The 25,293-nt window shown below is 42.8% G+C and overlaps 1 protein-coding gene across 2 annotated transcripts in view; it reads right to left on the reverse strand.

Moving 5' to 3' along the window:
• The window catches only part of tsc22d2 (TSC22 domain family 2), a 39,865-nt gene extending 16,646 nt beyond the window's left edge, over positions 1–23,219 (reverse strand). Inside the window, exon 1 of one of the 2 annotated variants that reach the window (XM_021318263.2) lies at positions 21,117–23,219. In XM_021318263.2, the coding sequence (XP_021173938.2) occupies positions 21,117–22,360 (1,244 nt within the window). In that variant the 5' untranslated portion in view covers positions 22,361–23,219. The remainder of the gene's footprint in view (positions 1–21,116) is intronic. The other variant, XM_021318264.2, reaches the window with a different exon arrangement.
• Between the last annotated feature and the right edge of the window lie 2,074 nt (positions 23,220–25,293).

The raw sequence follows: 25,293 nt of genomic DNA on the forward strand, positions 1-25,293 counted from the left end.
CCCCGTTGCTTTGAAAATCCACCTGGCAAACTATGAGCAGCATGTCTGGTGAAGAGCCGGCTACAGACTGGCTACCTGAGAAGATAGCCCGACTAGTTAACCAGTTTCTTACAAACCGTATGTGACTAAAATTCACACCTTTTTTTTTTCCATAGTTTGGCCGACCCTGCGACTCAGTCAGATGTGACTTATATATCAAATTTATATAGTAATTCATATTGACCAGTATGAACCAAGGAGTAAACATTACCGTCTATAGCCACAAGAGGGCTCACTAGGCTTGTGAAAACGATCCTGCTCCTGTAACAAAACAAAACAAAAACAAAAAAAAAAAAAAGAATTGAAACATTAACTTATAGACTACAAACTACAAATGTTTGTATGTTGTTTTGCTGTTTCAGTCTGCATTCACGCAGGGGAGCGTTGCGTGGTGCAATGAGTACCAGAGCGCGATAGAACCCTGTTATTGGGCTATCCCTGCAGCTAATAACAGCTAGCGCTACCTTAAAGGTCTGTTGTCTGGGCGGGTTACAACTTCGCTGATGCATGTGATCTTCATGTTGCTCTGAAATATCCACATCATACTGTTAGCACATAGCACCGTCACGCTCACAGTGTAATTTCAGCGTAATTTTGACAACTTTCAGCGTATGGGTCCGTTTTATGCGCTGGATAAAACCTTGCAGGTTGGAGTTGCTAATTTACCCCATCCATCCTACCAGGTATGTTCCATGTTATTCAGCGGGTTGTGGATGCAGCTGTGTGGGGAGTTTTCCTCTCCACTGTTGCTTCATGCATGCTCAGTATGAGGGATTGCTGCAAAGCCATAGACAACGCAGACGACTGTCCACTGTGGCTCTACACTCCTTCATGAGGAGTGAATGCAGCTAATCAAGGCTTGAGGCAATCTGCTGGGTTTCCTTAGATAGGAAACTTTTTGAACAATCTGTTTGGATGATTTGATTGAATTTGACTTTGTAAAGTGCCTTGAGATGATATGTTTTGGCGCTATATAAATAAAATTGAATTGAACTGAATATCTACATACTCCAAAGGATCAAAGAAGCTTGTTCTCCCTTTCTCTTGGGGCTGTATAGAAGAACGATGTCATTCTGGTTTACTTAAAGAGCTCATTTATGTGCAGGCCTTAACTTTATAAAGAGCAGAAGGCAAAAAGGTGCAATATTCTCCTCAATGATCACTTAAAACAACATTTTTGTTCAAGATTGCATTAAAAAAAATCAAAAGAATAATAAAACGTTTATTATACCAACTACAAAAATATTTTATATAAATTCAGCAACTACAGTAACAATTGCTGGTTTTTGACCTCCCACCGCCCCAAAAAAAGAAAAATCACTTGTCAAGTTGTACGTTATTGCTTTAAGCGTTTGTGAAAATAGTATGTAGCCCACCTTATTTTTACTCAAGCTTATCAAAGTGAGAGAAAGCATTAATTTTCCTTACGAGCGTCCAGACTCATCCAACGGTGAGCGGCACCGGAGAACTGACGCAGCTGAACACACATCGCTGCAGCTCCACATGTTTTCTGGTGTCTGGCGGTGCCGACATGTTTGTCATGACGCAACGTTTGCTTCTGACTGAATTTTTTCAAAGTTTACACAGAACGCCACGCTCAGCATCTGACGCCGCTGAACAAATATTTCCACATCACCCCTCTAGTGTGACTGCATTCCCCCCCCCCCCCCCCCAAGTCATATTTCATGTTGAAGAAGCTTCAGTGGTAAAGTGACTGTTACGTTTCATTGTCTTTACCAGGAAATGATCCGATTCCTTGTAATTGATTGCGGTTTTCCAATTAGGCAATTTTTTATTTTTTTTGTTTGATTGAAAGAAATGGAGCCAAGTACTGTAATAAATCCTTTACTACACTACAACCCAAAACCTGCAATAACTGCTATTTTATGATTTCCTCATTTTTTTTTATGTGTTTAAATTGTTAACTCCCTTTATATTATAACATATGTGGCTTGTATTAATTGCAAGAAAGCTATAAAGTCAAAAATGTATCCACTTATTGAAACCAATATTCTGAAAAACGCAATAAAAATAGCTGGAAGGGTAAAACATGACAACTTTATTTAAAGGCAGCTAAACACTAACATGCCCATGTTGGTGTCAGGTTTAAATTTGTCTCAGCCGCTACGCTGGAAGTAGATGCACCGTCGTACATCAAGGAGCAGGGGTGGCCTACAAGATCGTAAAGTTTAATGTCTATATACAATGCCCTGAGGCCGAAATAGGGAAAAACAAAAAGCAGACAGGGAAAGGCATCCATTTCTGAAACCCCTAACGTGAGGTTAACCATCCACTACTGTAGCGGTGACTGTCGGCCCAGATTTATGGCCCAAGCCTCCATATCTGAGCCCTTGACAGATTTATCTCTGCCACACCTCACAAAACAGCAGCTCGGGACCTTTGAGTTTCCTGAAGCGTTGCTGAGCTATTTAGACAATGCAAGCTTAAAAAGACCTCACCAACTACATCCTTCAAGAAAGCAGCTCTGACCTCAGCTCTCCGGGCGAGTCAAACTACAGGGTTTATCGGAGAAATACACAGACAGATTTATGCGGCAGGAGAAGAATGACTCACAGGCAAGCGATGGGTGGCGCATGTGTAAAAATCAAGTTTGGGAAAACTGGGGATATTAATGAGTCATTTATCCTGAAACCACCTCAGCAGCCAGAAGCAGGAAGAAATGCTCACGGTGAAAGTCGTTTCACAGGCAGGAAAAAAAAAAAAGAAAAAAAACGGGCCCGAATGTTTGAGACCAACTCGGAGCAACAGGGGATTGGGAGGGCTAGTCGAAAAACAAATAATACGTCAGTTTGAGTTTGATGCAAAAGTAAATTTAGCCATCACTGCTTCGCTTCACTGCGTTGTTGTAAACGTTGTAAGTTGTTCGTCTCAGAGAGAACAGAAATCCTTTTAGAGAACACAGATTTATTTCTTTACATCCAAGACCAGATGGCAGCTTTTCCCAAAGTGGCACCTAAGACCCCCGCAGTGGTTGACTAATCGATGATATAAACCCGACCTTGGGCTTAACTTCAGCATCACCTCTGTGTGGTGTATGGAGAAAACCCTACAAATAGAAGTAAAACCTTAAAAGTGTCAACATAGACTTAAAACCTTTGGATTTAAGTCTGCATCTCCAATTCAAACCCATTGCAGCAAAAGCTATTTGGATTTTGTTAACCATGTAAGATTTAGACACCGTTTCACTAGAGCATTCCTCTGAAAGCAAAGCAAGGGTTCATTTCAAGTTTCTATCTGTACCAAAAAAAAAGGAGGGGGGGGGGGGGGTTTCGTGATTAGGGGTAAAAAAAGCGTTGACCTTTATATAAAAAAAACACCTTCAGAATAATGGTGCTGACAGCCTCAGTTTAAGGTAGTTTTTTAATTAGGACGTAACAAGATATCGCAGTATTAAAACACCATAATCTTTCTCATCCAAGACAAGTTGGTCTTTATCTACTGGACAGACGTCCATCTTGTTGATAACATGTGATTTTGTTGAATGAAAGCTTTATAATTTGGTGCCGCGGAGACAACGGTGAGTGTTTCAAGCTTAAGATCGTGTTGCACCTTCAGAGTTCCTACAAATCTTTCCAGTTTTTAATGAGATTGACGTTCAAGTACAAAACATTCTGGAGTGGATCATCGTGGATTTTATACAGGTCATTCAATTCACAGCTTCAGTTTTGATCGGTGATCAAATGAAACTCTAAATCAATGAATATCCAAAACCGGAATTTCATTGCTTTATTTGGCCATCTCCACAGAGCCCGGTTCAAAAACCTTTGGTCAAATTTAAAATCACAAAGGAAAATGTTTGACAGGCCAAAGAAGCATTATGTCGGCCCCTGATTTTTCAGTGTCAGTCTATTCTTGGGTAACTATGGTGGTCCTAAAAGTGCAAACCACATCAACAAATATCTAAAAATAATGGCATATTTAAAACAACATGTTAAAAAACACAATGACATTAACTAAGCACATGTACAAATAAAAAAAAAAACACTTATTCAAAACCACAACAACATCTTGAAAAACACAGAGCAGCAGAGCTACAAGGAACGGCTAACCGCTAACCTAGCCGCTAAGCTAACCGGATAAAGACTAGAAGTGCGCGTGCGCAGCCAGCAAGCGGAAACTCAGAAGGAAAGAGCACGCAGTTATTTTTGGGGTCACAGGCTGAGAAGGTTGGGGGGGACCTGTTCCAGACAAACCTGGGCTGAAATATTTAATATCGATTATAGATCCTTCAAAACAATGGGTGTGCTTTTTGAAACCTTTGCTCCATTTGTGAAATAACCTAATTTGTTCCCTCAGAAAATATTCCTATACCCCGGTCTCGTGAACCCAGTATTATATGTATCATCTAATAAGATGGATGAATAATTACAACTCCACTTCTAAATATATAAACCGCCTGGCTATTATGGTGAAAAACCGCTCCACGTTGTGTTGTACTTGTTGCTGGAAACATCCCACAGTGATGTCATCCCTTATCTCATGAGTGCTTAACACTGGATTAACAAGCCCATGTTTCTCAGTACAGAAAAACACATCTTTGCAATGCGAAAATGCCCTTTTAATGCAATCGACAGTAAACACTTTTATCTGAAATGACATTGTTCTTTGAGCAGAGATTAGACGGTAAAATGTCATGCATCCACTGGGAGGGCAATGACTTTTTTTTTTTTTTTTTATGTTGATAAAATTCGAACTCAAACCCACAAAGAGAGATACCAAAACCACGTACGCTGATCAACACAACTAGGTTTCTCTGCCCGGCAAACATCTAGGAGGTAAACAGAGTCTTGAGACGAGGCAGCGTGACACAAAGGACCAAACCCAAGGCAAACACTGAGCATAGAAATACAGGCTGTTCCTCCGGACTTGTTTTTCCAGCAACCACCTCTTTGATGTCGATATCCACGCATGTGAAAACACACGTAGAGAGGTCTGCATTTCTTGCTTTAAAAAGCTCCCCCCCCCCCCTCCTTTTAAAAAAAAAAAAAAAAAAAAAAATCGCAGAAGTCAAATTTGCGGAGCCTTTTTGGCTGAGAAGCGATCCGGGTCGGAGCGCCGACTAAAATAGACTTTGGGAAGAGATGTGACCCAGCGAAGTGCTTGATTCTCATAACGGGGCGATTAGGAGAGGCTGTGGGAGTGGGGAAGGGGAGGGGGGGGGGGGGAGGCTCAGTGGCAAACATGGACTTGACTCTCTGCATGGGGCAAAGCCTGCAGTCATATCCAACTCAGGCAAATCCCCAGCTGTGCCGCTAACCAACGCCGACAAGCACACACCCCCACCCCGCTCTCATATCGAAGGCCTCAGTATTCAGGAAATAAAGAGCAGCTTGTTGAAGCAATCTGTGACTAAACTTACAAAACCTCTGCAAATAAGAGCCCAACTCAGGCTTCGGCTGTGGGGCAGGCCCGAGACACCTCTGCCGACACCTAAAAGTCAGGAAAAGATGGGTGGAAATATGTCGCACTGATGCGAGCATTCTCTGAAGCAGGGGGTGTTAATTTCTGCTCGACTTGCACATAATTGTCACCGTGAGCGCCCATGAATCAGTGTATTCCCCGGTCGGGTGGTTCAGTCGGCTCAGCTCCGGAGGAACGCCAGCTATCTGCTAGGACTGAACAATTAATCGCATTTTCAATATAATGGCGATTTTAAAAAAAACGCAATTTCCAAATCGCAGAGGTCTGCAATTTTTGGCTATGTAACAACATTGTGTCGGTAACATTTTACCGACACAATGGGTGTCGGTAAAATGTTTAAAGTGGGTTTGCCTCCACATGGAAGGGTAGAGGGTTGCAGCAGTGAGATAATCTAATTTTATTACTTGTTTCAGAGTTTATATAATCATACAAAGCATTAAGTACTGGTCAATCAGTTTAATACATTGACTGGTTGCACTTTATGTCCAACAAGGATTGATGTCCAAATCAACTAAAAGCTGTTCTCTTGAATAATATTCTGATTAATAGAAACATTAAAAGTTCTTGTTTTAAATAGTTCTTCTTTACAAACATCTTTTTTTTTTAGAGAACATTTTTGTTGCTTGTGGTTAATGCAGGGAAAAGTCAAAATTGCAATTTTGGTTGAAATATATCGTAGGCAGAACGCAATCATTTTTAGACGCTGTGGGCCTTTTAGCAACTAATCCGCACGGCGAGGAAACAAATTGATTTGTTGTTTGTATATGTTTAAAAAGACGTGATAAATTAAACTGGAAAAAAAATTGCATTAAATCGCAATATTAAGTAAAAAAAAATCACAATTAGATTATTTTGCAACATCGTTCAGCCCTACTATCTGCTTCGTTTCCCCCTCGCATCTCCCTGGCCGGTTAAATAAAGTGTGGAATCGGTTCCTGGGGGCATGACAGCGGCCCGGTGAACTTTGCCACACAGACGGGGCCAGCTCTGTTATTGTCACGGCCTGTCAGCTGCTCTCCAGCAACACAGGCCTGTCACATGCCAGTGCCTCCGCCTGGGGGTAAAGTGGGCAGGGCAGGCAGCTAATGAGCGCATACAGGAACTGCCAAGAAACACACAAGACGTGCGCCGAACAAATGGGCACCGCAACATGCAGTTCGGACTGCTTTAAAAAGGTTGCCTTACTTAAACTTTACGGTGTGGGAAAACGCTCCGATTGCCCGGCGTACACAGGTCCTGAAGGAATGTTACCGGCCGATGCAGATGTTTATCACAAGGCATCGATCAAAGGTCTCCAAACTGTGGCTTTAACAGCTGTTGTGTAGCTGAGAAGACTTCGCATATTACATCTAGCAGATTCCTGTGACAAGTCGCAGTCAACTCCTCGAACATACCAAACACATGCTGCACACTGGGTGTATCATGAGGGCAACGAGAGCTACGGCAACGTCTAAATTTGGGATTATTAAAGTACTTTTGAATTGAATTTCACACGAGTCACCCGACCCAAATGGAGATAAGAGCCGCTCCCAGTGGAAATAAGGCTTAATAGTGATTTTTTTCCTTTTTTTTTCTGAAAGCAACAACTAGATTACTGATGAGATTGCAGCACTTCTATGGCGCCGTACCCAAACAATTCATGAAAATACGTAACAATAGAGAAGAATAAACTGATATGCGATGTTTAGGTAAACGGGTACACAAAGTCGTTTGTTTACAGGTACAAAAAGGGAGCAGAAAGGGATGAAATGGGTGACCTAATAGGTGAAGGTTCGAGTCTTGTTTAATAAAAAATGTTTGGAGGTTGCCAAATAGCAGGTGGCGGTCCAGATCCAGACCCATATGAAGCCATGTTCTGATAGGGACCACCTCTTAGTTTTTTTCCAGAGATTCCTTAGGTCTAGGAAGGACTGAACGATATAGGGGGGAAAAAAGCATATAGATAAAATAGAAATATTGATTGATATCGATAATTATCAACAAATTCAAAACATATTTTAAGTTCAGCCCTGGCCATATTATGCTGCTGTTTACCGACCCATTTCTATATGGAGAACAAACAAACACTCAACCCTTTATTCAACCAACTTTATACCAAATAAAGACAAAACACCTGCTCTCTGAACTCTTTGAAAAAGGGCGGAGCTCGATCAGAGAGCGATCCTGAGTCTGCGTTGTGATTGGTTGGAAGGATGTAATGACTGTGGTATTAACCTACATGGCTGGAATGCATAAGGAAAGAAAACTTTTATATAATTTAACTTTTTATGGACCCTTTTTTCTATCGTCAATATATATTGTTATTTAATTGAGACGTTTTCTGTCGCAAATAAAGTTTTTCAACTTAATGTGGAGCTGGATGGTGTGATACTTATGACATTTTTACATCTTTACATTTCATTTATACAGTTTTTGCCTAAAACAAACGCATAGCATACAACCAAAAAAAAAATAATAATAATAATAATTTATCCCTACACAGGACTGTAGCAGGCCCTATTAAATGAGCCACGGTTTAAATGCGCAGCACAGTGATGAAATGCCAGTAATGTGTCGCCCCTCCTGATCCCAGCTGCTCTCTCTGTGGTGGGCCATCGCTCACTGACAACCACAGGATGCAGCGGCTCAAATATTTTCCATTGTTTGGTGCAGAGATTTTCGGCTGACTTTGTTCCGGGCTAAAGCTAAAGGCTAGCAAAGCCACACGGCCAGCAACAGAAAGAAGTAGACTAAAGAGCTAAAAAAAAAAATTACAAAAAGAAGAAACGCACAAACTGATGTTTTTATTTTAGGCTTTCCAAAAATGTTCAGCTATTTTAGTCAAATGTCTCAACTTTCAGCTGTTTGTTCACTTAACTGCACACAGGAACATTGCTGCCTTATTTTAATAAGTTAGCAAGAAACCAGTCATCACACCTGTCTAAAGGGACGAGCAGGTCGTCACTTTCAGGAACAATTGTATTTCATTTTTAACAGTTTGTTTGTTTTTTTTTCCCCTATTCCAACTTGAAACCACACACCACGTCAACCCCAAACGGCTACGTTGTTTTACAAAAGGCGTGCAAAGCTGATGAGCCAGATCTGATTAAGTAATAAAAAGGAAAGAAACACTGAGGCTGCGCCGTCTGTTTTGAGCGCAGACACCGCTGTCAGTCAGCGCGGCCGCAGTGACTCACGTCCGCTTCCTTTCAGAAACCTGCTCATTGTAAGGCGCCGGAGGATGTGCAAGGGACCCGCTGTGGTTCAACGCCGGCGAGAGGAGACACTTCAGGCAAACCCGACCAAAAGAGGAAGAAGAAGAAGGCAACGACGACGACGCTTGACAGAACGAGAAGCGGACATCAAAGCGAAGAAGGAAACAAGAGTTTTGCACAGTTTTCAACTGCCTGCAAGGAAGGAAATTAAAAAAAAAAAAAAAAAAAAACCTGGTCTGCCTGCATGGATGTTCGATTATCTTCACAGAACATACCACAGGAGGTTTTCACCATCTTTAATTCAACCTTTTTAAGATCGTTTTAAGAACTTTTTTAGGCCTAATTGCAACCAAATTACATAATCCGACATAATATAAAAAATACTTTTCAGCTTTCAGTTTTCTGTTAAATTATCACAAGCCCCATAGCCTAAAAAAAAAATTAATTTAATTATTTTACCAGTTATTAACTTGTATCTTATTTTCTATTTCAGCTTGTCCGTGTTTTACTTGTCTATTTTAATTTCACTGTTATTTTCAGTTGTACATGTACAGCACTTTGTTCACCTTTGTTATAATAAAGTGCTTTATAAATAAAGGTTGTATGGTATGGTAAAAAGTATTTAAATGTGTCGTCTTGAGTCTCAACCAGCAAAATATGGCAGCCTGCTAGAGTCCTGGGTCCCTCTTGATTTCTCTGTATTTTTTTATATCCAGTGAGGTAGATTTTCCTATGATCTTATAAAGTGGTTTCAGGAAACGATCCGAGGCTTTTCAGAAGATTGTGCAAAGTTTTCCCTCTTGTTCTGGAGATGGAGAAGGCGGTCCTTACAGGAACAGTAACTGGAAAACATTCGAACAATTGAAAAAGAAAACGATAGAGGCCCTAAAAATATATTATCCTTCACCGGACTCGTCTGCTCCAGAGAGCCGCCTACTCTCAATGAATGTTTTATTTTATATTCGTTTTACATTACAGATGCTTTGTTGCTGTATTGCCACTTGTTTGGTTTTAATTTTGTACAAATCCTTGAGTATTATGAAAGGCTCTTTTCAAATAAAATCCATTATTACTCCCAGGTTTTAAAATAATAGTTTGGGAATCCATATGTTGTTCCAAAAAAACACTATGTAATGACAGCAAAAATATTACTTTTTTTTTATATCTAACCATAAAAAGTTGAAATACAACTTATTCTTGCAAGAGGATACCAATAAAAGAGGTTGTAAAGCTGCTGATTAACCCGTAGTCTTTAATAAATGCGTCTTACTTGTAGGCAAAAACACATTACCACTGAAGCAAAAGGTTAAAGAGACTTTGTACAAACGACGGTAAGTGAATTTTTTGTGTTCGTTTTTTGAACGCGGGTCGACGGATTTCCAACAAATCCAACTGAAAAGCCAAGACTGACTACTTTAAGACGCTGAAAAACAAGCAGGTGTTGGCTGGCTGTGTTCACACAGAGGTTGGTCAGAGAGGCACAGCAGCAGCACCGACTCAACAAGAACATCTTTTTTTGCACCAGTGTGGGACCCCTGCGGCGGGGGGAAAAAGGGGGGATTTCTTAGAAGAAGCTGTACATAAGCAGCCCTGGAAATCGACTTTTCAACCTCGACGCAGCGGTTTTTGAGGCCACAGCGCGCGCGCGGAGCCAGGAAAACACACGAGGAAGTCAGAAGCACCGGTGAGGCCAGATCGGGACGATGGGGCCCATTGAAAGCAAAGTGAGTGGATGCATGACTCAAGTGCAGCTGCCTGCCATGCTTTCCACACATCCTCATTACTCACAGTGCAGACACGCAGAACCCAGGGAGGGCCTACAGCTCTGAAACCTCGTTGTTCAGCTTTAACACACAGCTCCGCGTTTTCTAGCGACGGCATCTGGTCGGCATTTTTAAAAGTTAAAAGACGTTTAGGGTATTCGCCACAGACTTCCAGTCGACGCCGCGTCACTCCTAAGGGCAAGACCGCGATATGTGGCCGGCCTTTTAAGATCTTCTGCCACTAAAAACGCGGCTGAATCATCTCGTCGCTGCATTAAACCCGAATCTAAAATAGCTTCTTTTTTTTTTCACAGATCTTTGCTGCCGCTTTACAGGAAAAGCAGCCACGAAGCAAAGCGACTGGCGGGCCTTTGTGCACAATCTTCTGTAATTGAAACAGTGAAACAGTCGATTAACAGACTCTAAATAACCTCTCTCTTTTTCACTTCCTTAATCCTGTATCAGAATATCTGCTTTACGGTAAAGCAGCAATTAGGCGAGATGATCTTTGTGGGTTTGTTTTTTTTTATATCGGAAATCAGCTTTCTGTGTAAGTGGCCTTTGGTGGACCTTTGTCGAGACAAAAAAAAAGTATATTATTTTAGACCCAGACATCTATTCTGATCGGTTGGATTCTGCTCAAGCAACCTAAAGAGAGAGAAAGTTGTAGTTAGCTTTTTTTTTTTTCTCTCCTCTTCTGCTTTCCACAAGCTGACATGCAAATAAAAGGAGCAGATCTACTCGAGGTCTTCAGAAACAACCTCCCGTGTTCACCAGGTTTTACATGTTCTTCGCACAGGGATTACATTACAGAATATATCAACCTGCTGACTATTTTCAAAAGCATTTCTGAAGAGCCATCAGACTGAGTTGCACTGGTCAAGAGTAACTATATGGGGAAAAAAAAAACAAATCTACTGTACTCTGCAAGCTGTCATGTCAGCCCTGAACCAGGCGCCGGAGGTGACTTTGTGGTTTCCTCAGATAAAAAAAACTAAATAATTTCCCAATGTTGAATTATACTACCAGTCAGAAGGATATCTCCTGTTAGAATTGACATGTAATTCGGATCTAAGCAACAGTAAATTACAATTTAAACGAGGAACGCACACTGACATGAAAACATTGGGCCAATATAGACATTTCCAGTCTGGCCGATAACTGATATCTAATAAATGACATTTTTTCCTGACCTTCTCGACACCACACAGCTGACAACGCTTCTCTTAGTATTGTTCCAGCTTTACTTATGAGACCAATAACATACATTAATTGACTAATGTCGGCCGATACAATTGTTAATACCGACATATCGGGCATCATTAAGACTAGGACTGCATAATACTAAAAAAAAAACTTGATATTGTGATATATTACTTGACTATTATAATTAACCTGCGTTTTCTTTTTTTATCATCACGATATCGACATCTGAGGGATGCGCTGGTTCCCTCAACGTCAGCCCACTGACTGAAACGTCACTCAATCAGTAATAATTGACCCTACTGTGGGGAAAAAAGTACAGTTCATTCAACATATTGGTCATAAAAAAAGATGTTTTTAGTTAGGTCTACAAAGATTCTGTTGTTTCGGTAGCTTTAAATCAGGCTTTCCATCTCCTGGACCTATTTTTACAATTATTTCTAAGTTGCCTCACATTAATCTGAGAGCCAGGGAAATTTGACGATCGATCTCCCATCAGGCTGCTTGGCTTTTTTTGTGATTCACAGAGATGTTGTTAAAACGGAAAACCCAAAGTTATACAATAATTTGGACATGGCACGACGGTTCAGCTCAGCACCGCGCAGCAAGCAGAGGCTGGCAATGAGAGCATGCCAAGAGACGGTTCCTCTGCTTGCGAAGCATCACCATTCACCTGTAAAGAGGGTCGAACTTGTTCGGCACCGGGGGGCATTTTGGAAGAAGAACAAAGGCCAACGTGTTGCACTTGCCGTCCTCCTCCTTAGAACAGCCTTGCAACACAACCTAACCGATTGGATTACCGCTGTGCGGCCAGAATTGCAGATGTTTACTTGCCTCTACAGAGCCACTCTGACTGGAAGCAAGACCCTGAGAACATCTGGCTGAGGGAACGGCTACTTATTCGCACAGTTTCCCTTCAACTTCTGGTCTCTTTGGATCTTTAAAAAAAAAAAAAAAAGAAGGAAACACTTTGTAATGAATGGAAGGGAGAGTTTGGTGAACCATCAAACAAAGAAACTACTGCCTTCGCCTAAAAAAAAAAAAAAAAAAAGCACTGTTGTCATAGCAAACATGAAAACAACGTTTAAAACACAGAAATGAGCCATACAGGGCAGATCCAGGAGGCGTAATTTAACAGCAGCCAAATCTGGTGAAAGTTTAAAACGCTGCCGATTGCTCAACACCTAAACCCTAAAAGTTTAAAGCCGAGTCCAAGTACAAACTGAGCTTCTAATGAAAACGCTGCTTTGTTAACTCGCAAAAAAAGAAAAAAGACAATGATGTGAATGGAAAACTGAGCACGTCAGCAGCAGCGTAGACCCAGAGAGTGACAGTTCTGGGGGGATACATTAATAAACGGCACCGGTGAAAAGCCGCCAGCTCGGCCTCTCCTTTAAATCCTCATGCAGTCACAGCCAAGAGGATTCGAACCGCAAGTCTAGCTTCTGCTAAAATACCTGCTGCATTGAATCCATGGGCCACAGAACCAACCAAACCTGTGAAGGCACAAGACAGGGGGGAGGGAGTGTGGGATTCTCCAACTATGATAACATGGGTAGAAATCTGATTTACTTTAATTATAAAACAGGTCTAGTCTCAATAATAATGCTGCACAAGTTATTATATACAATTTTGAACCTGTAACTTCTTAAAACTTTAGCTCGGCTACCTCGATACCGGTAACAAATAAAAGGAAACGCATGCCTCACTCCGAACCTGACTTTCTATCTCACCAGCTTGTTCAATCTGCCAGATATTAGGATGAAGACACGTTACAGAGAGAACCACTCGATTTTTGCACATTAATACAATAAGAGAAGGATTGTCCCCCATTGGTTCCCCCATACTTATGATGTCATAACCATACAATAATAAAAAATTTAACAATAAATCAAGGAGCAATTGAAAACCTCTGAATTCATAAATTGGTGAACAGCTTACCGAATTCTTCGGACTATAAGCCGCACTTAAAAATCCTTATATTTTCTCAAAAACTGAAGGTGCGCCTTATATATGATTAAAGTTGTGCTTACTGACCGATTTTATGTGGTACAATGTGCTCAAAAAATTTGTTAAAATGTGTAAGTACGATTTTGGTAAGCAATGAAGCCAGTCTGCTTAATGGATATTCAGAGCATTACGCTACACTGTGTCACCACCTGACTGGACCCCTGAGCTGTCTACAAGACTGCCTGACTGTAATGTCTAAACTAGAAGTGTACTCATGTAAAGGTCAGTGGGTACAGAGACGGATAGAGAGCTGTGTACGTGAAGGGCCGGGGTGATATTAAACACTAGGGAAGAATATTTAGTGCACCTTATAATCCAATGCACCTTATGGTCCATAAAAAAAATAAAAATAAAAAATAAAAATTATATATATATATATATATATATAAATAAAAAACCAAATAAACGCTTTTCTGCAAACAGTGACTGAGCAACAAGTCAACGCCTTCAGGCAAACTTTACATCTGCGGATATGAGTTACACATTTTTTACTAATAATCATTTTATCAGAAAAAAAAAACAACCTAAAGCAGATAAAGTCTGTCAGGTAAATCTATTCATTACATTTCCTGAAGCAAAAACCATCTGTGATAAGGCAGCAACATGCAACTACGATAAAAAAAAGAAATCTCAGATTTGTTAAATGTTTCGTTACCAGATGCGAGAAAAAACACTTCACGCATATTATATATATATATATATATATATATATATATATATATATATATATATATATATATATATATATATATATATATATATATATATATATATCCATCCCAGTATTGTAATCGGTATGTGGAAGACGATGCAGTAAAAAAAGCACACTTTACAACCGGAATCCAACACTCGAGGTCGGAAATCCATACTGACAGAATGATAACATGTGCTTTAAAACATGACTTGTACTAAAAGGACATATTCAGGGTGGAGCACTGACAAAAACAAATCACACAATGTCAAGAAAAACCTTAAACTCAGCCCCTGGGCAGCAGCATCAAAGTCATGTCAATCCAGCCCTGGAACGTGACTCCCACAGATTGACGGATATTGCGAAAAAGATGCAACAAGTAGGCCATAATGTACCGAGATGTTCTCCTTCAGAGATCAGAGCCAATCATAGCTGCTGGCCTGACAGCTGGAATAACACCTGTGACACACAACGTCGTTATCCAGGAACCATTAAAGGTTTACAATAAAGGACAAGCTGCTAAACTTCAACTAATCCTCAAATCAATCATGTCCTCGTTCTTCTTCTTCTGTCTTGGCAGCAGCTGAATTAAACGGCCGCCGCTTTAAGAACCGCTCCACAGTCAGCCCAACGAGAACAAATCCCATTCATTTTGCCGTTTGTGTGACATTTAACGTGTGTGAGAACACTTTATTTGGCCTGCAACAGTGTTCGCCATCCAGCGGCGGCGTCACACGCAGGCAACCCGATAAATCTGAGGAGGTTTGGCAGCTGGCCCGTACGTTGACCCAAGTTCACCCACTCACTGCTGATAAAAGGCATTTTTTTTCCATCTACACGCTTCGGACTGTCCAGCTGCCCGCATCAATAAAGCTCTTTTCATGCTGCTCCGGCTCGTCTTTCTTCGGTCATGCTATTCGAATAAAGTGGCCACCTTTATAGCGTGCACTAATTTCTGCCTGAGGCCATCTTCATTGCTCACAGAAAAAAAAAAGAAAATGTTTCTCTTTAATAATCTCCAAATCCTGGAGATACTTTCTTGGCCCCCCCGCCATGCTGTGTAATATTTACCCTACCACAACCCACAGCCTAACCTCGCTGGCCCCACCTGATCAATACAGTGTCATCAGCCTATTAAACCACCAAAAACCTCAATGTTCAGGCTTTTCTGTATGTTTAAAACATTTTTTTTTGTTTTTTTAGCATGCGTGAAGGGGGGCCCCCCCGACAGACAACACGTGCTTGATGAGCAGAACCACAGCTGCAACAGAAAGTCCTTCGACATGGAGTTTGATGCGGTTTGGTTTAGGATTGAGCCAAAAGGCTGAGGAGAATTATCGCAAAAAAAAATGACCCTCCATCTAAAATACTTCTTACTGGTATCAAGGTCAGAATCACATATATTTTCCTGTAATTTTGAGCCGATACCTTTAAAATGAGACCCCAGAAAAAAGGGACTTCGCCAGCTACCTGGAGCGACATAGCTAACCCCCCTCCCCCACCTGTTGCTTTGCCCTGCCGCTGAGCTGCCTGAAAAAGGGACACGATATCTTTCCCTACGTACGAGAAAGTCAAATTCAGCTACAATGGAGATATTTTTTCCGTCTTTACTTCAGCGGATGCAGAGCTGAGAAAGCTTTGACATATTCAACTTTACGTTTAGCTAATGCATGTTTACTGTATCATCCCCAAAACACGGACCAAGGTTGTAGTTTTTTTTTTTTAAAACATGGCCGCACGAGCCATCCGTACACGTGAGACGCGGTAACTTCAAAAGATAGCCAAGCCTACAGGTGCAGGCAATTATACCAGCAATCTACCCGACAGTAACAAAAGCATGATATTCACGTGCTGCTGCTGCTGCAGCCCTGAACATGTCACGCTTAAGCTCACTGTAATTATTTACCACCACCCCCCAAATCAGGGTTGCTGAGGGACACTTCAATCAAAGGAAAAAAAAAAACGGCGCGTTGAGACATATTGCCGTCAAGAGTTTGTCAAGATGTTCTGCGGGGACCCTGGTATGAAGATCAACGTACCTGCAGTTAAGCCCACAAGTACTCAGACCCCTGAAGCGTTTACAATTAAAATCATTTTCAGTCAAACGAGAAGTGTGCTCCTGAAACGGAAACTGCAGGAAACCGCAGCGAGACCAGTCGTATAAAAAAAATAAAAAAATGGTGAAGCCACTGAAGGGTGATGAACCTTATCAGGCCTGACCAAATTACTTCTCGACCCATCCAGGAGTTCACAACAGAATCATCTAAAGCATCGCAGGCCTCACTTCCCTCAAAGTTCAGCGTCAAACACTTTGGAAAAAAAAAAAACTGAGCAGAAATCACGTCCGTGGGAACGGTTCATAGGTCAAAACCACCGCAGAACGAAAGGTTCCCATTAGGGCCGGACAATTAATCGCATTTGCAATATAATCGCAATTTTAAAAAAAAAAACATTTGCAAGAGCTCTGCCATTTTTGGCTACGTAACAATTAATGGATAAGACGCGTCCTTTAGGTGTCAGTAATATGTTTAAGGTGGGTTTGCCTCCACATGGAAGGGACGAGAGATGCAGCAGTGAGATAATCTAATCATTTTACTTGTTTTAGAGTTTCTATAAACAATACTTTAACAGAAACCTTCAGGAATCTCACCGTAGCATTAAGTATTGGTCAAACTCTTTATTACATAGACTTGTTTGTTGGTTGCACTTTACATTCAACAAGGACCGATGTCCAACTCATTCTTTTGAATAAGAATATTTTGATTAATAAAAAAAAAAAAAAAAACAGCTATATTTCTTGTTGCTTGTGGTTAATACATAGATAAGTCAAAATTAAATCGCAATTATGGTTGAAATGTATCGCAATTTTGATTCTGGGAAGAAGAAAAAAAAAAATCGTACAGCGCTAGTAACCATCGTGACGGCAGTAATAGTGGCAACAACCTGTTTGTTTGCATACAGCCATGTTGGTTATGAAAGATTTTCCCCCCGTCACTAAATAAAACATCATTTCTCTGCCGTTTGTTGAATCTGTGTGACATAATTTGCTAGCGTGCTCAAATAAAGGACTATTAATCCGTCAACACGTTACATCTCTTCTGTTGTGTAACTCAGCCACAGCCATTTGGTCCACTGGAGTAAACGTAATGAGCTATGAAGCAATAACTACTCACTGAGACAGAGAAGTAAGGGGTGGTCTGTCCAGGAGAAAAAGGGAATCGCAGCGCTGCGATTAACGGGAACCAATCGGTCCCTGGGGCGGCTCCATCGCTCCGCTTGGCAGAGACGCCGCCGGCCCCCCCAACCCGAACCGTCGCAGGCTGAAGGGAGATCATTGTTATCTCACCGCTCCACCCCCACGGAGCCTTGTTCCACTTTGTGATGAACTCCTAATGCAAAACAGAACAACCGAGCTCGGAGCAGATTCCTCAGGGAGACCCGAGTTTGTACGCACAACAATGGCGCCGCTGCCAAGAGGAGAGAAAAATGCGAGAATCCGTGTCAAGTCCTGTACGGGGTGGTGATGCGTTTGGTCGTCGTCGACGTTTACGCCGCAGTAATGAGCGAAACGAGGCGCTTTAATTACAGATGAAAAACGGTTTAAAACTGCCAACTTGCCTCTGGGTCCCCAAACCTCTGGAAGTTTCCAGGTTTAAAAAAGGTAAGAAATCATCTGGATTTCTTCATAAGGAGCTAAAATGGACAGCTAATTAAAACTCGGCTTTTTCTCGTCCTTTTTTGCTTTCCCAGTTGCAGATGTGTGACGATAAAACGCCTTGTACACAAGTTTCACCGCTTCCAGGGTAACGAAGAGCAGGGAAGATGGAGCCTGAAGAGGAATACCTCCGTGAAAAAGGAGTTACATCCCACCAGAAACGTTAATTCACCTACTTTTCGTGAAGGTTTAAATAGCTACGAGTATTCAGATGAAGAATGCAGAGCCTAGAAGGAAATAACGCTTTCTTAAAGCACATGTAAACAAAGCAAATGGACCCGCTCCACCCGCAAGGTTCTGATCAGTAAAACTGACTCTTTAAGTTTCAGTCTTACAAGAAACCCAAATCATTATTGAAAGATGAAACCGCTTTTAAAGGGATACGCCAAAGATTTATTAAGTGAGGCTCTAAAAAGGTTATACAAACATTTGCTTTGAACATAACATGGAAAGCATTTCCAGTCAGAGGAGCCATCGAACAGATAAAGAATGAGGTTTAAAAAAAAAAAAAAGCCAAGAAAACAGCTGCTCTGCCCCTCCCCCACCCGTTGCTGTGCACTACCAGCCAGCTGGCTGAAAGAAGGCGGTCGCCTGCGGTTTTCGTTTACTGACAGGAAAGAGAAGAAGAGATCAACCATTTGCTTTAACCCTATAATACTTTTCGCACTGCTGTAGTTGTACATCAGCCAGTTACTCCCACCTGAGAGTCTTTACATGTTCAATTATCGGCACGGGTTTAGAGCAGGAAGATCACTGGTGGTGGCCTGCCTCCTACCTCCATATCCAGTGTAAATGGGTTTAAGTGTTGAATATGATACCGCTTGTATAAGCCGGCATGACGTTTTGGTGGTTAGTGTCGCTTTAAGAGCCTGGAGGTGCGGTTCCTCTGTCAAACAAGCCCTAAACTCCAGCATCCGGCTCAAATTATTCTGGATTTCTACTAAATAGAGAAAGTTCTCTACCGCAGGTTAGATATCAGCCACATAGAAGCTTTTCAGTTTGAAAGACCCGTCAAGCTCTCTATAAACAACCCGCAATCAATCAACAGCTACCCGGCTCACACAGGTTGCTCTGGACTCTTGTGGCCAAGTTCAACGGCAAGCGCGTGGTTTCAGGTCCAGCCGATTTACAGTCTTGTATAAAAACAGGGAGTTCACGGGGGGAAAAAGGAGGAGAGCTCCAACTCCTTTAAGCGTATGTTTCAGAGCCGACAGCCCTCGCTGGGCCTGGAGTCGAGCGAGCCGGAGCAGAAGGATCCATCCTGCCGGTGGTCTCCACCGCTTTTTCATACACCCACTGATTTTTGTCTAACACTTTTTTTTACACAAAAACAGACAGATAGATGACTACATAATTCACAACAGATTTTTCTATTTAAAAAAAAAAAAAACATGGATCATCACACACCGTTTTCCACAAAACTATGACAAACCCAAACTGATGTCGCTTGGACGGAGCCCCGAACGCTAGTTTAGTTTTAAAGACCATGAATTATAATAACCCCCAAATCCATAAACACAAAGCAAGTCCCCACAACGCCGAGTGCCTCGTTGGTAACAAGCGGGGGAACGAGGCGCGCAGATAAACACAGAGGCCCCCGCACGGGGCAGGCCGCACGTGCATACGGACGGACGCCAGCCCTGGTTATGGGTTATTCTTGGCTCGAGCATCGCCTCGGCAGCGGCTCGCGGCCCAGGGTGTTGCGACATCTCAGCTCGGCCTCCGGACGGTCTTAAATAGAGCGTGTGCATGACAGGAGCACTATAGGGGAGTCTGTATTTGTCAGGTTTGTAGGTTGGGAGGCTGGGAAAGGTGCCCAGAGTGAAACACGCTCGCCCCCCACCCCAAAATGGGGCAGAGAATAGCAGTCGACCGCTTCATTCTCAGCAGCAAAACACAGCTCGTCTTTTTTGACACCCAGAAGCCCCAAAGCGCACAGGTGGAGGAGTTTAGAGAGAAAAACGTTGGCCCTCTACCCCGGCTGTATGTGGTCAAAGTAAAACAGCTGCTCGGCCCCTCCCCCACCTGTCGCTGTGCACTACCAGTCAGCTGGCTGAAAGAAGGGGCGGTTGCCTGCAGTTTGAGATCACAGACAAGACAGAGAAGACCTGCTGTTTGGAAGGAACATATTTCCACAGACACTCATCCATCGCTGAACAGCTGGTTAGCAAAGCTCGAGCTGCAAGTCTGATATCAGCTGGTTGGCCCACGGCTGTTACGCGGCAAAGAGACAAACGCATAATCAATTTTCTTCTTGAACCAATGTTTTAAAATCCAAACTAGAATAACTACAAGCTCTAGATAAACATTTTCAGTCGTGTCGGTCGAAGCAGATGAGCGTTTCGCGCGGAGCCTGGTTCTGTTGGAGGTTTTCCTCCCTGTTAAAAGTGGGAGTTTTCCTCTCCACTGTCGCTCCATGCATGCTTTGCAGCAATCGACAAGCGCAGGCGACTGTCCACTGTGGCTCTACGCTCTTTCAGGAGGAGTGAACGCTGCTTGCCAAGACTTTAATGCAATCTGCTGGCTTTCCTTAGATAGGAAACTTACTGAACAAATTGATTGAATTTGACTTTGTAAAGTGCCTTCAGATGACACGTGTCGTGAATTGGCGCCATGTAAATAAAATTGAATTATTGGTGTAGCAGCAGTAGGAATAGTTGCTGCTCTGCTGGTTTTAAATAAACCAATCGGATCGTGGCAAACGTTTGGGGGGGTTTTAAATTTTGAGAGAGCAGGGTAGTTTAACCCAAGGTTATTATATAGTACGAGAATCTCATCCTGGCCTGTTCCTAATGCAGCAGTTTTAATTGCCCGTTAGTCATAGCGGTGACGAGGTCTCTGACGTGACCAATGAAGAAGAAAGAGGCGATTTCCCAACACAGTAATTCAATGTGACCACGCTGCTATGGAGTAAGCGCAACCTTACACGTAGATATTAAACACGTTCAAGTGGCTTTTATATGCTCCTCAAGACAGAGGCCCCTTGAGTTACTGGAAAAAAAAACACACAGATGATTAACATGGAAAATAAGCCATCAACTAGCTGTTTAACCTCTTACCCGTCTCCGTCCTCGTTCATCGTAATCTGGATGCCGAAGAAGCTGTTGACGGTGGGACTGGACAGCCGGAAGCCCTCGCCGATAGGGGAGCGGACGCCGTCCTTCGCTGGGACCGCGACGGCGCCGCGGTGGAACAGCGGTTCTGTCGAGCTGACGACTCCCCCCTGCAGCTGGATGAGTCCCCCCGCCTGACTCGCCGCGCCCGGGGGCACGCCGGTTGTACTTGGCACTGTGGCAGGCACGTTCTGGCCATCGCCGTGGACGGAGACGGGGGCGGCGGAGGGTGCGGGGGCACCGCCCGCCCCCCCTGAAGGCTGCTGCTGCTGCGCGCTTCCTGAAACGAAACCGGAGCGCGAGCCGGCGTCACCGTTGAGGCCGTCGGGTGCGAAAGTCTGGGGGCCGGCGGGGGGCGACGCGTTGCCCTGAGCCCGTGCGGCCTGCTGTGGCGATGCGGCGGCGGCGTACACCGTGGACTGGAAGGCACTTGCTCCACCCTCGGCCTGAGGGGACAGGCCGTGGCCCTGCTGCGGGGGCTCAGAGGCCTGAGAGTGGGTGTGGTGTCCAGCGGGGGACTCTGTGCAGTTGTCCCGGGCCGGTGCCGGGAAAGCACCGCCGCTGACAGCAAAATTATAAGTAGCCCCTAACCCACTGTCTCTGTCCCCGCTGTGGTCCACGGACGGGGAGGACTTAAAGCTGTCCACAGTCCGATGAGCTCCTGAATCCGACTCCTTCTCGTAGAACTCGGTACACGTCCACCTGCCCCGTCTGAAGGGCTCTCCATTACTATGGTCAAGTTTAATGACTCTAAACCGAGAACTACTACTACTACAGCTGGTGCTGCTGCTGCTGGCTGCCTGGATCATGCTGGTGAGAGCAGCAGCAGCGGCACTGCTCCCCATACTGGAGCTGGGGACAAAAGGCACACTCCCCTCCACGCTGTGTGGGGTGTTACGACCACTGGGTGTGGGTTTAATAGCGAACCCCCCGTTGACAGGACTTGCCATGGGCGGCTGGCCCTCCTGGTTCTCCCCGACGCTGTTCGACGTTTCCTCCGCCGGGGCCCGGTCACACCCCCCGGCGTCGAACCGATCGAACGCCACCGGCGACCGGAGCTCGGTCCTGGCTTCCTCCGGGTCGTCCAGCCGCTGATCGCCGCTGCCGCCGTCGCCGATCAGGCCCCCGGCCAGAGTTACGCTCGTGATCCGGAAGCAACTTTTCTTCTTCCCCGTCGTTTTCCCCGACATCTTTGGCGATTCTAGGCAGCCCTGTGGGGGGGAGTAGGAGGAGGAGGGAGGAGGGGGGGGGACGAAGTGCCGCGCTAACGTCCGGCGAAGCAGCTCACAACCGAGGGACGCGATTAAGGCACGTACCGTCACTGCACATTTCCCCCGGAGTTCATCTTGCTCTCTGCCGTCCAGAAAAAAATAATAAAAATAAAAAAAAGTCCAAGGCCCGGACCCCCGACGAGAAAGCTCGGGGTGTCTGGTCCCACGTATGGGTCGGCCTTCCTTGTATCCGGGCGGAGGAGTAGCAGGCGGGCCCTTGTCAAACTTGTGTCTGAGCAGCGGCCGCCGGTACTTTAGTCTGAGGCGGGTCCAGCCTCTCAGCGGTTCAAGTATTTCTCACCAATTAGCCAAGATAGCCGCTGTGGGCTAGTCTCCTCTGTCTCTGTGGAAGCATGATGCGAGCAAACTCAGTTTAAAAAAAAATAGACATCTATATAATAATCATCATCATCGTAAACAATCCAGCGGGACTCTGAAAGTTTCTCCGGAAAGTTTGTCTCTCTTGGTGTGAGCGGCTCTTCTCTGCCAGGTAGCTGACAGAGAGCAGCAGCTTCTTCTTCTTCTTCTTCGTCGTCGTCGTCTTCTTCTTCTTCTTCTTCTCCGCCCCCCTTGCGGCGGCACCGAGCTAACGGGCAGCTAACCGCCCCTGACTGCCGCTCTCAACCGCTCCGCAACACGCAGAGAGAGCATCACGGGACAGGAGGTCAAGCGCGTCCTCCGCTAGCTCCAGCAGCGTCATTCAGTCAGAAACTCCCCGCCCCAGAGACTCGAGCTGCATGGACTACGGGTCCGGAGCTGCAAGAAATTGCGAAATTAATTTTAAATGGCAAAAAGTTACACACGCGGTGTCGTCACTTCCGGTGAGCGTCACACCCGGTAGTCAGAAACGATTTAAAAAAAAAAGACTCCCCACCCCCTGGCATATTTGTTGATTTGTATATTTTATATACATTGTTATTGACTTTAAATGAAATAAAAAACAAAAAAGACTCCCCACAAAATAACTATCAATATTTACGTAGAAGAAAAATGCCTACACAGCCTGATTTGAAACTGAATGTACTTACTACTGAAACCGAAAAGCTACATTTATTCAGAATATTTTTATACAGTAGAAATATGAAATAACAACATTGAGTCAATTCAATTCTATTCTGTAACTTACCTGAGTTTACACTGTAAAATAGGTTTATACCGACCGTGTATATGATAAAATTTATCATATATATATATATATAGATAGATAGATAGATAGATAGATAGATAGATATAACAATATATATAGATATATATAACAATATATATAGATATATATAACAATATTAACATATTGACACATATATTAATTAATTATATATTAATTATACGCAGCCTGCTGTCTTTTTTTCTGTTAAATAAGATAATATTCCAACTACAATGCTTAATGAAAAGTGTTATAAAATACCTGACTAAAGGTTGTTATTTTTAAAATGCACTTTTATGGACTTTATATATATATATATATATATATATATATATATATATATATATATATATATATATGTATATATATATATTATATATATATATATATATATATATATATATATATATATATATATATATATATATATATATATTGCTCGTTTTACTAGTAAAGTGACTAGTACTAGTAAAGGTCCTCACTTTTTTGGGGGCCAGGAGTTAAGTTTATGACTAAAGTGTCAATTAGGTTTAAGTTAGGGTTAGGTATAAACCAGTAAAGGTTAGGGCTAGGGCGAGGGTCAGGGTCACAGAAAGGCTTGAGGATGAAAGGAAGTCTATGGAAGACAAGGCACAGTTCTCACTGTGTACATTAAACAAGGATGTGTGAGTGTGTGTGTTCATCAAAAATATTTCTTGTATCAATTACAGTCATGTATTTATCTTAAAATGGCTCTAAACCTTGTTTGTTTTAAATCAGATTGCGTAAAAAGCTCAAGTTTCTTTCTGGGATTAAAGGCAGAAACATTCACCATGAAAACATGCAGGTAAAGACTTCCATTGATTCCAGTCCAGTGAGTCATTAAAAGATATATTATGATAAATAATAATAGTCAGGGGTGTAAGGGCAACAGAACGTTCTGCATGTTAGTCATCACCAAGTTAAAACAAACATCCTAGTAAAGCTGATATGTATTCATATCCAGTCATGCGCTGGCAACAACAAAAAAAGGCTTCACTTTGGTGGCTTATCCGTTTGATTGAAGGTGTGTCACAAAACCAAACCCATTAGGTCTTTAAAAAGTTTTATGGTATTTACACTCCTGGGAAATGATTTGTCACAACAGCTCAAAGTGATTTATGTTCCTGAGAAGTACACACATCCTTTAAAAATAGTTGTAATCATAATTTTCCAGGTCATTTCATGAAGTTTGACTTGCTTTGAAGGCAAAATCTGTAATTACTGCAACTTCTTTATAGGCTGCTTTGGAAGGACACGATATGATTTATAATTTTACTGCAGTTATTCCTTCCGATGACTGGACTGACTCAGTTTAAACACATGGTTTGAGATGTCTTTGATGAGGTCTGGGAGTTTAAGAAATTAAAGTGCTGTAAAACTCCGAAGCAACTGCCGTTTTGATAGAAGCGAGGAGGAGCAGGGTTGACACATCTCATATTTGGATCTTTTGTTGCCAACCTCACACATGTGCTGTCAGAGGATTTCACAATGCTCACCTCATATCAACACAGTTACTCACCTTCCATGTCACTTACCCTTCAAGCACTGATTGATATGTAAATTACAATACACAATTGTAACAATAAATCTAAAGATTTATCCTATTTCTTTCTACCATTTCCCCCACACTCTATTGTTAACTACATTATACTCTGCAGGGACTCCTTTAGCAGTGACCTAACGACGA

The sequence above is a fragment of the Fundulus heteroclitus genome, chromosome 9, assembly GCF_011125445.2.
Source record: "Fundulus heteroclitus isolate FHET01 chromosome 9, MU-UCD_Fhet_4.1, whole genome shotgun sequence".
Lineage (NCBI taxonomy): Eukaryota > Metazoa > Chordata > Actinopteri > Cyprinodontiformes > Fundulidae > Fundulus > Fundulus heteroclitus.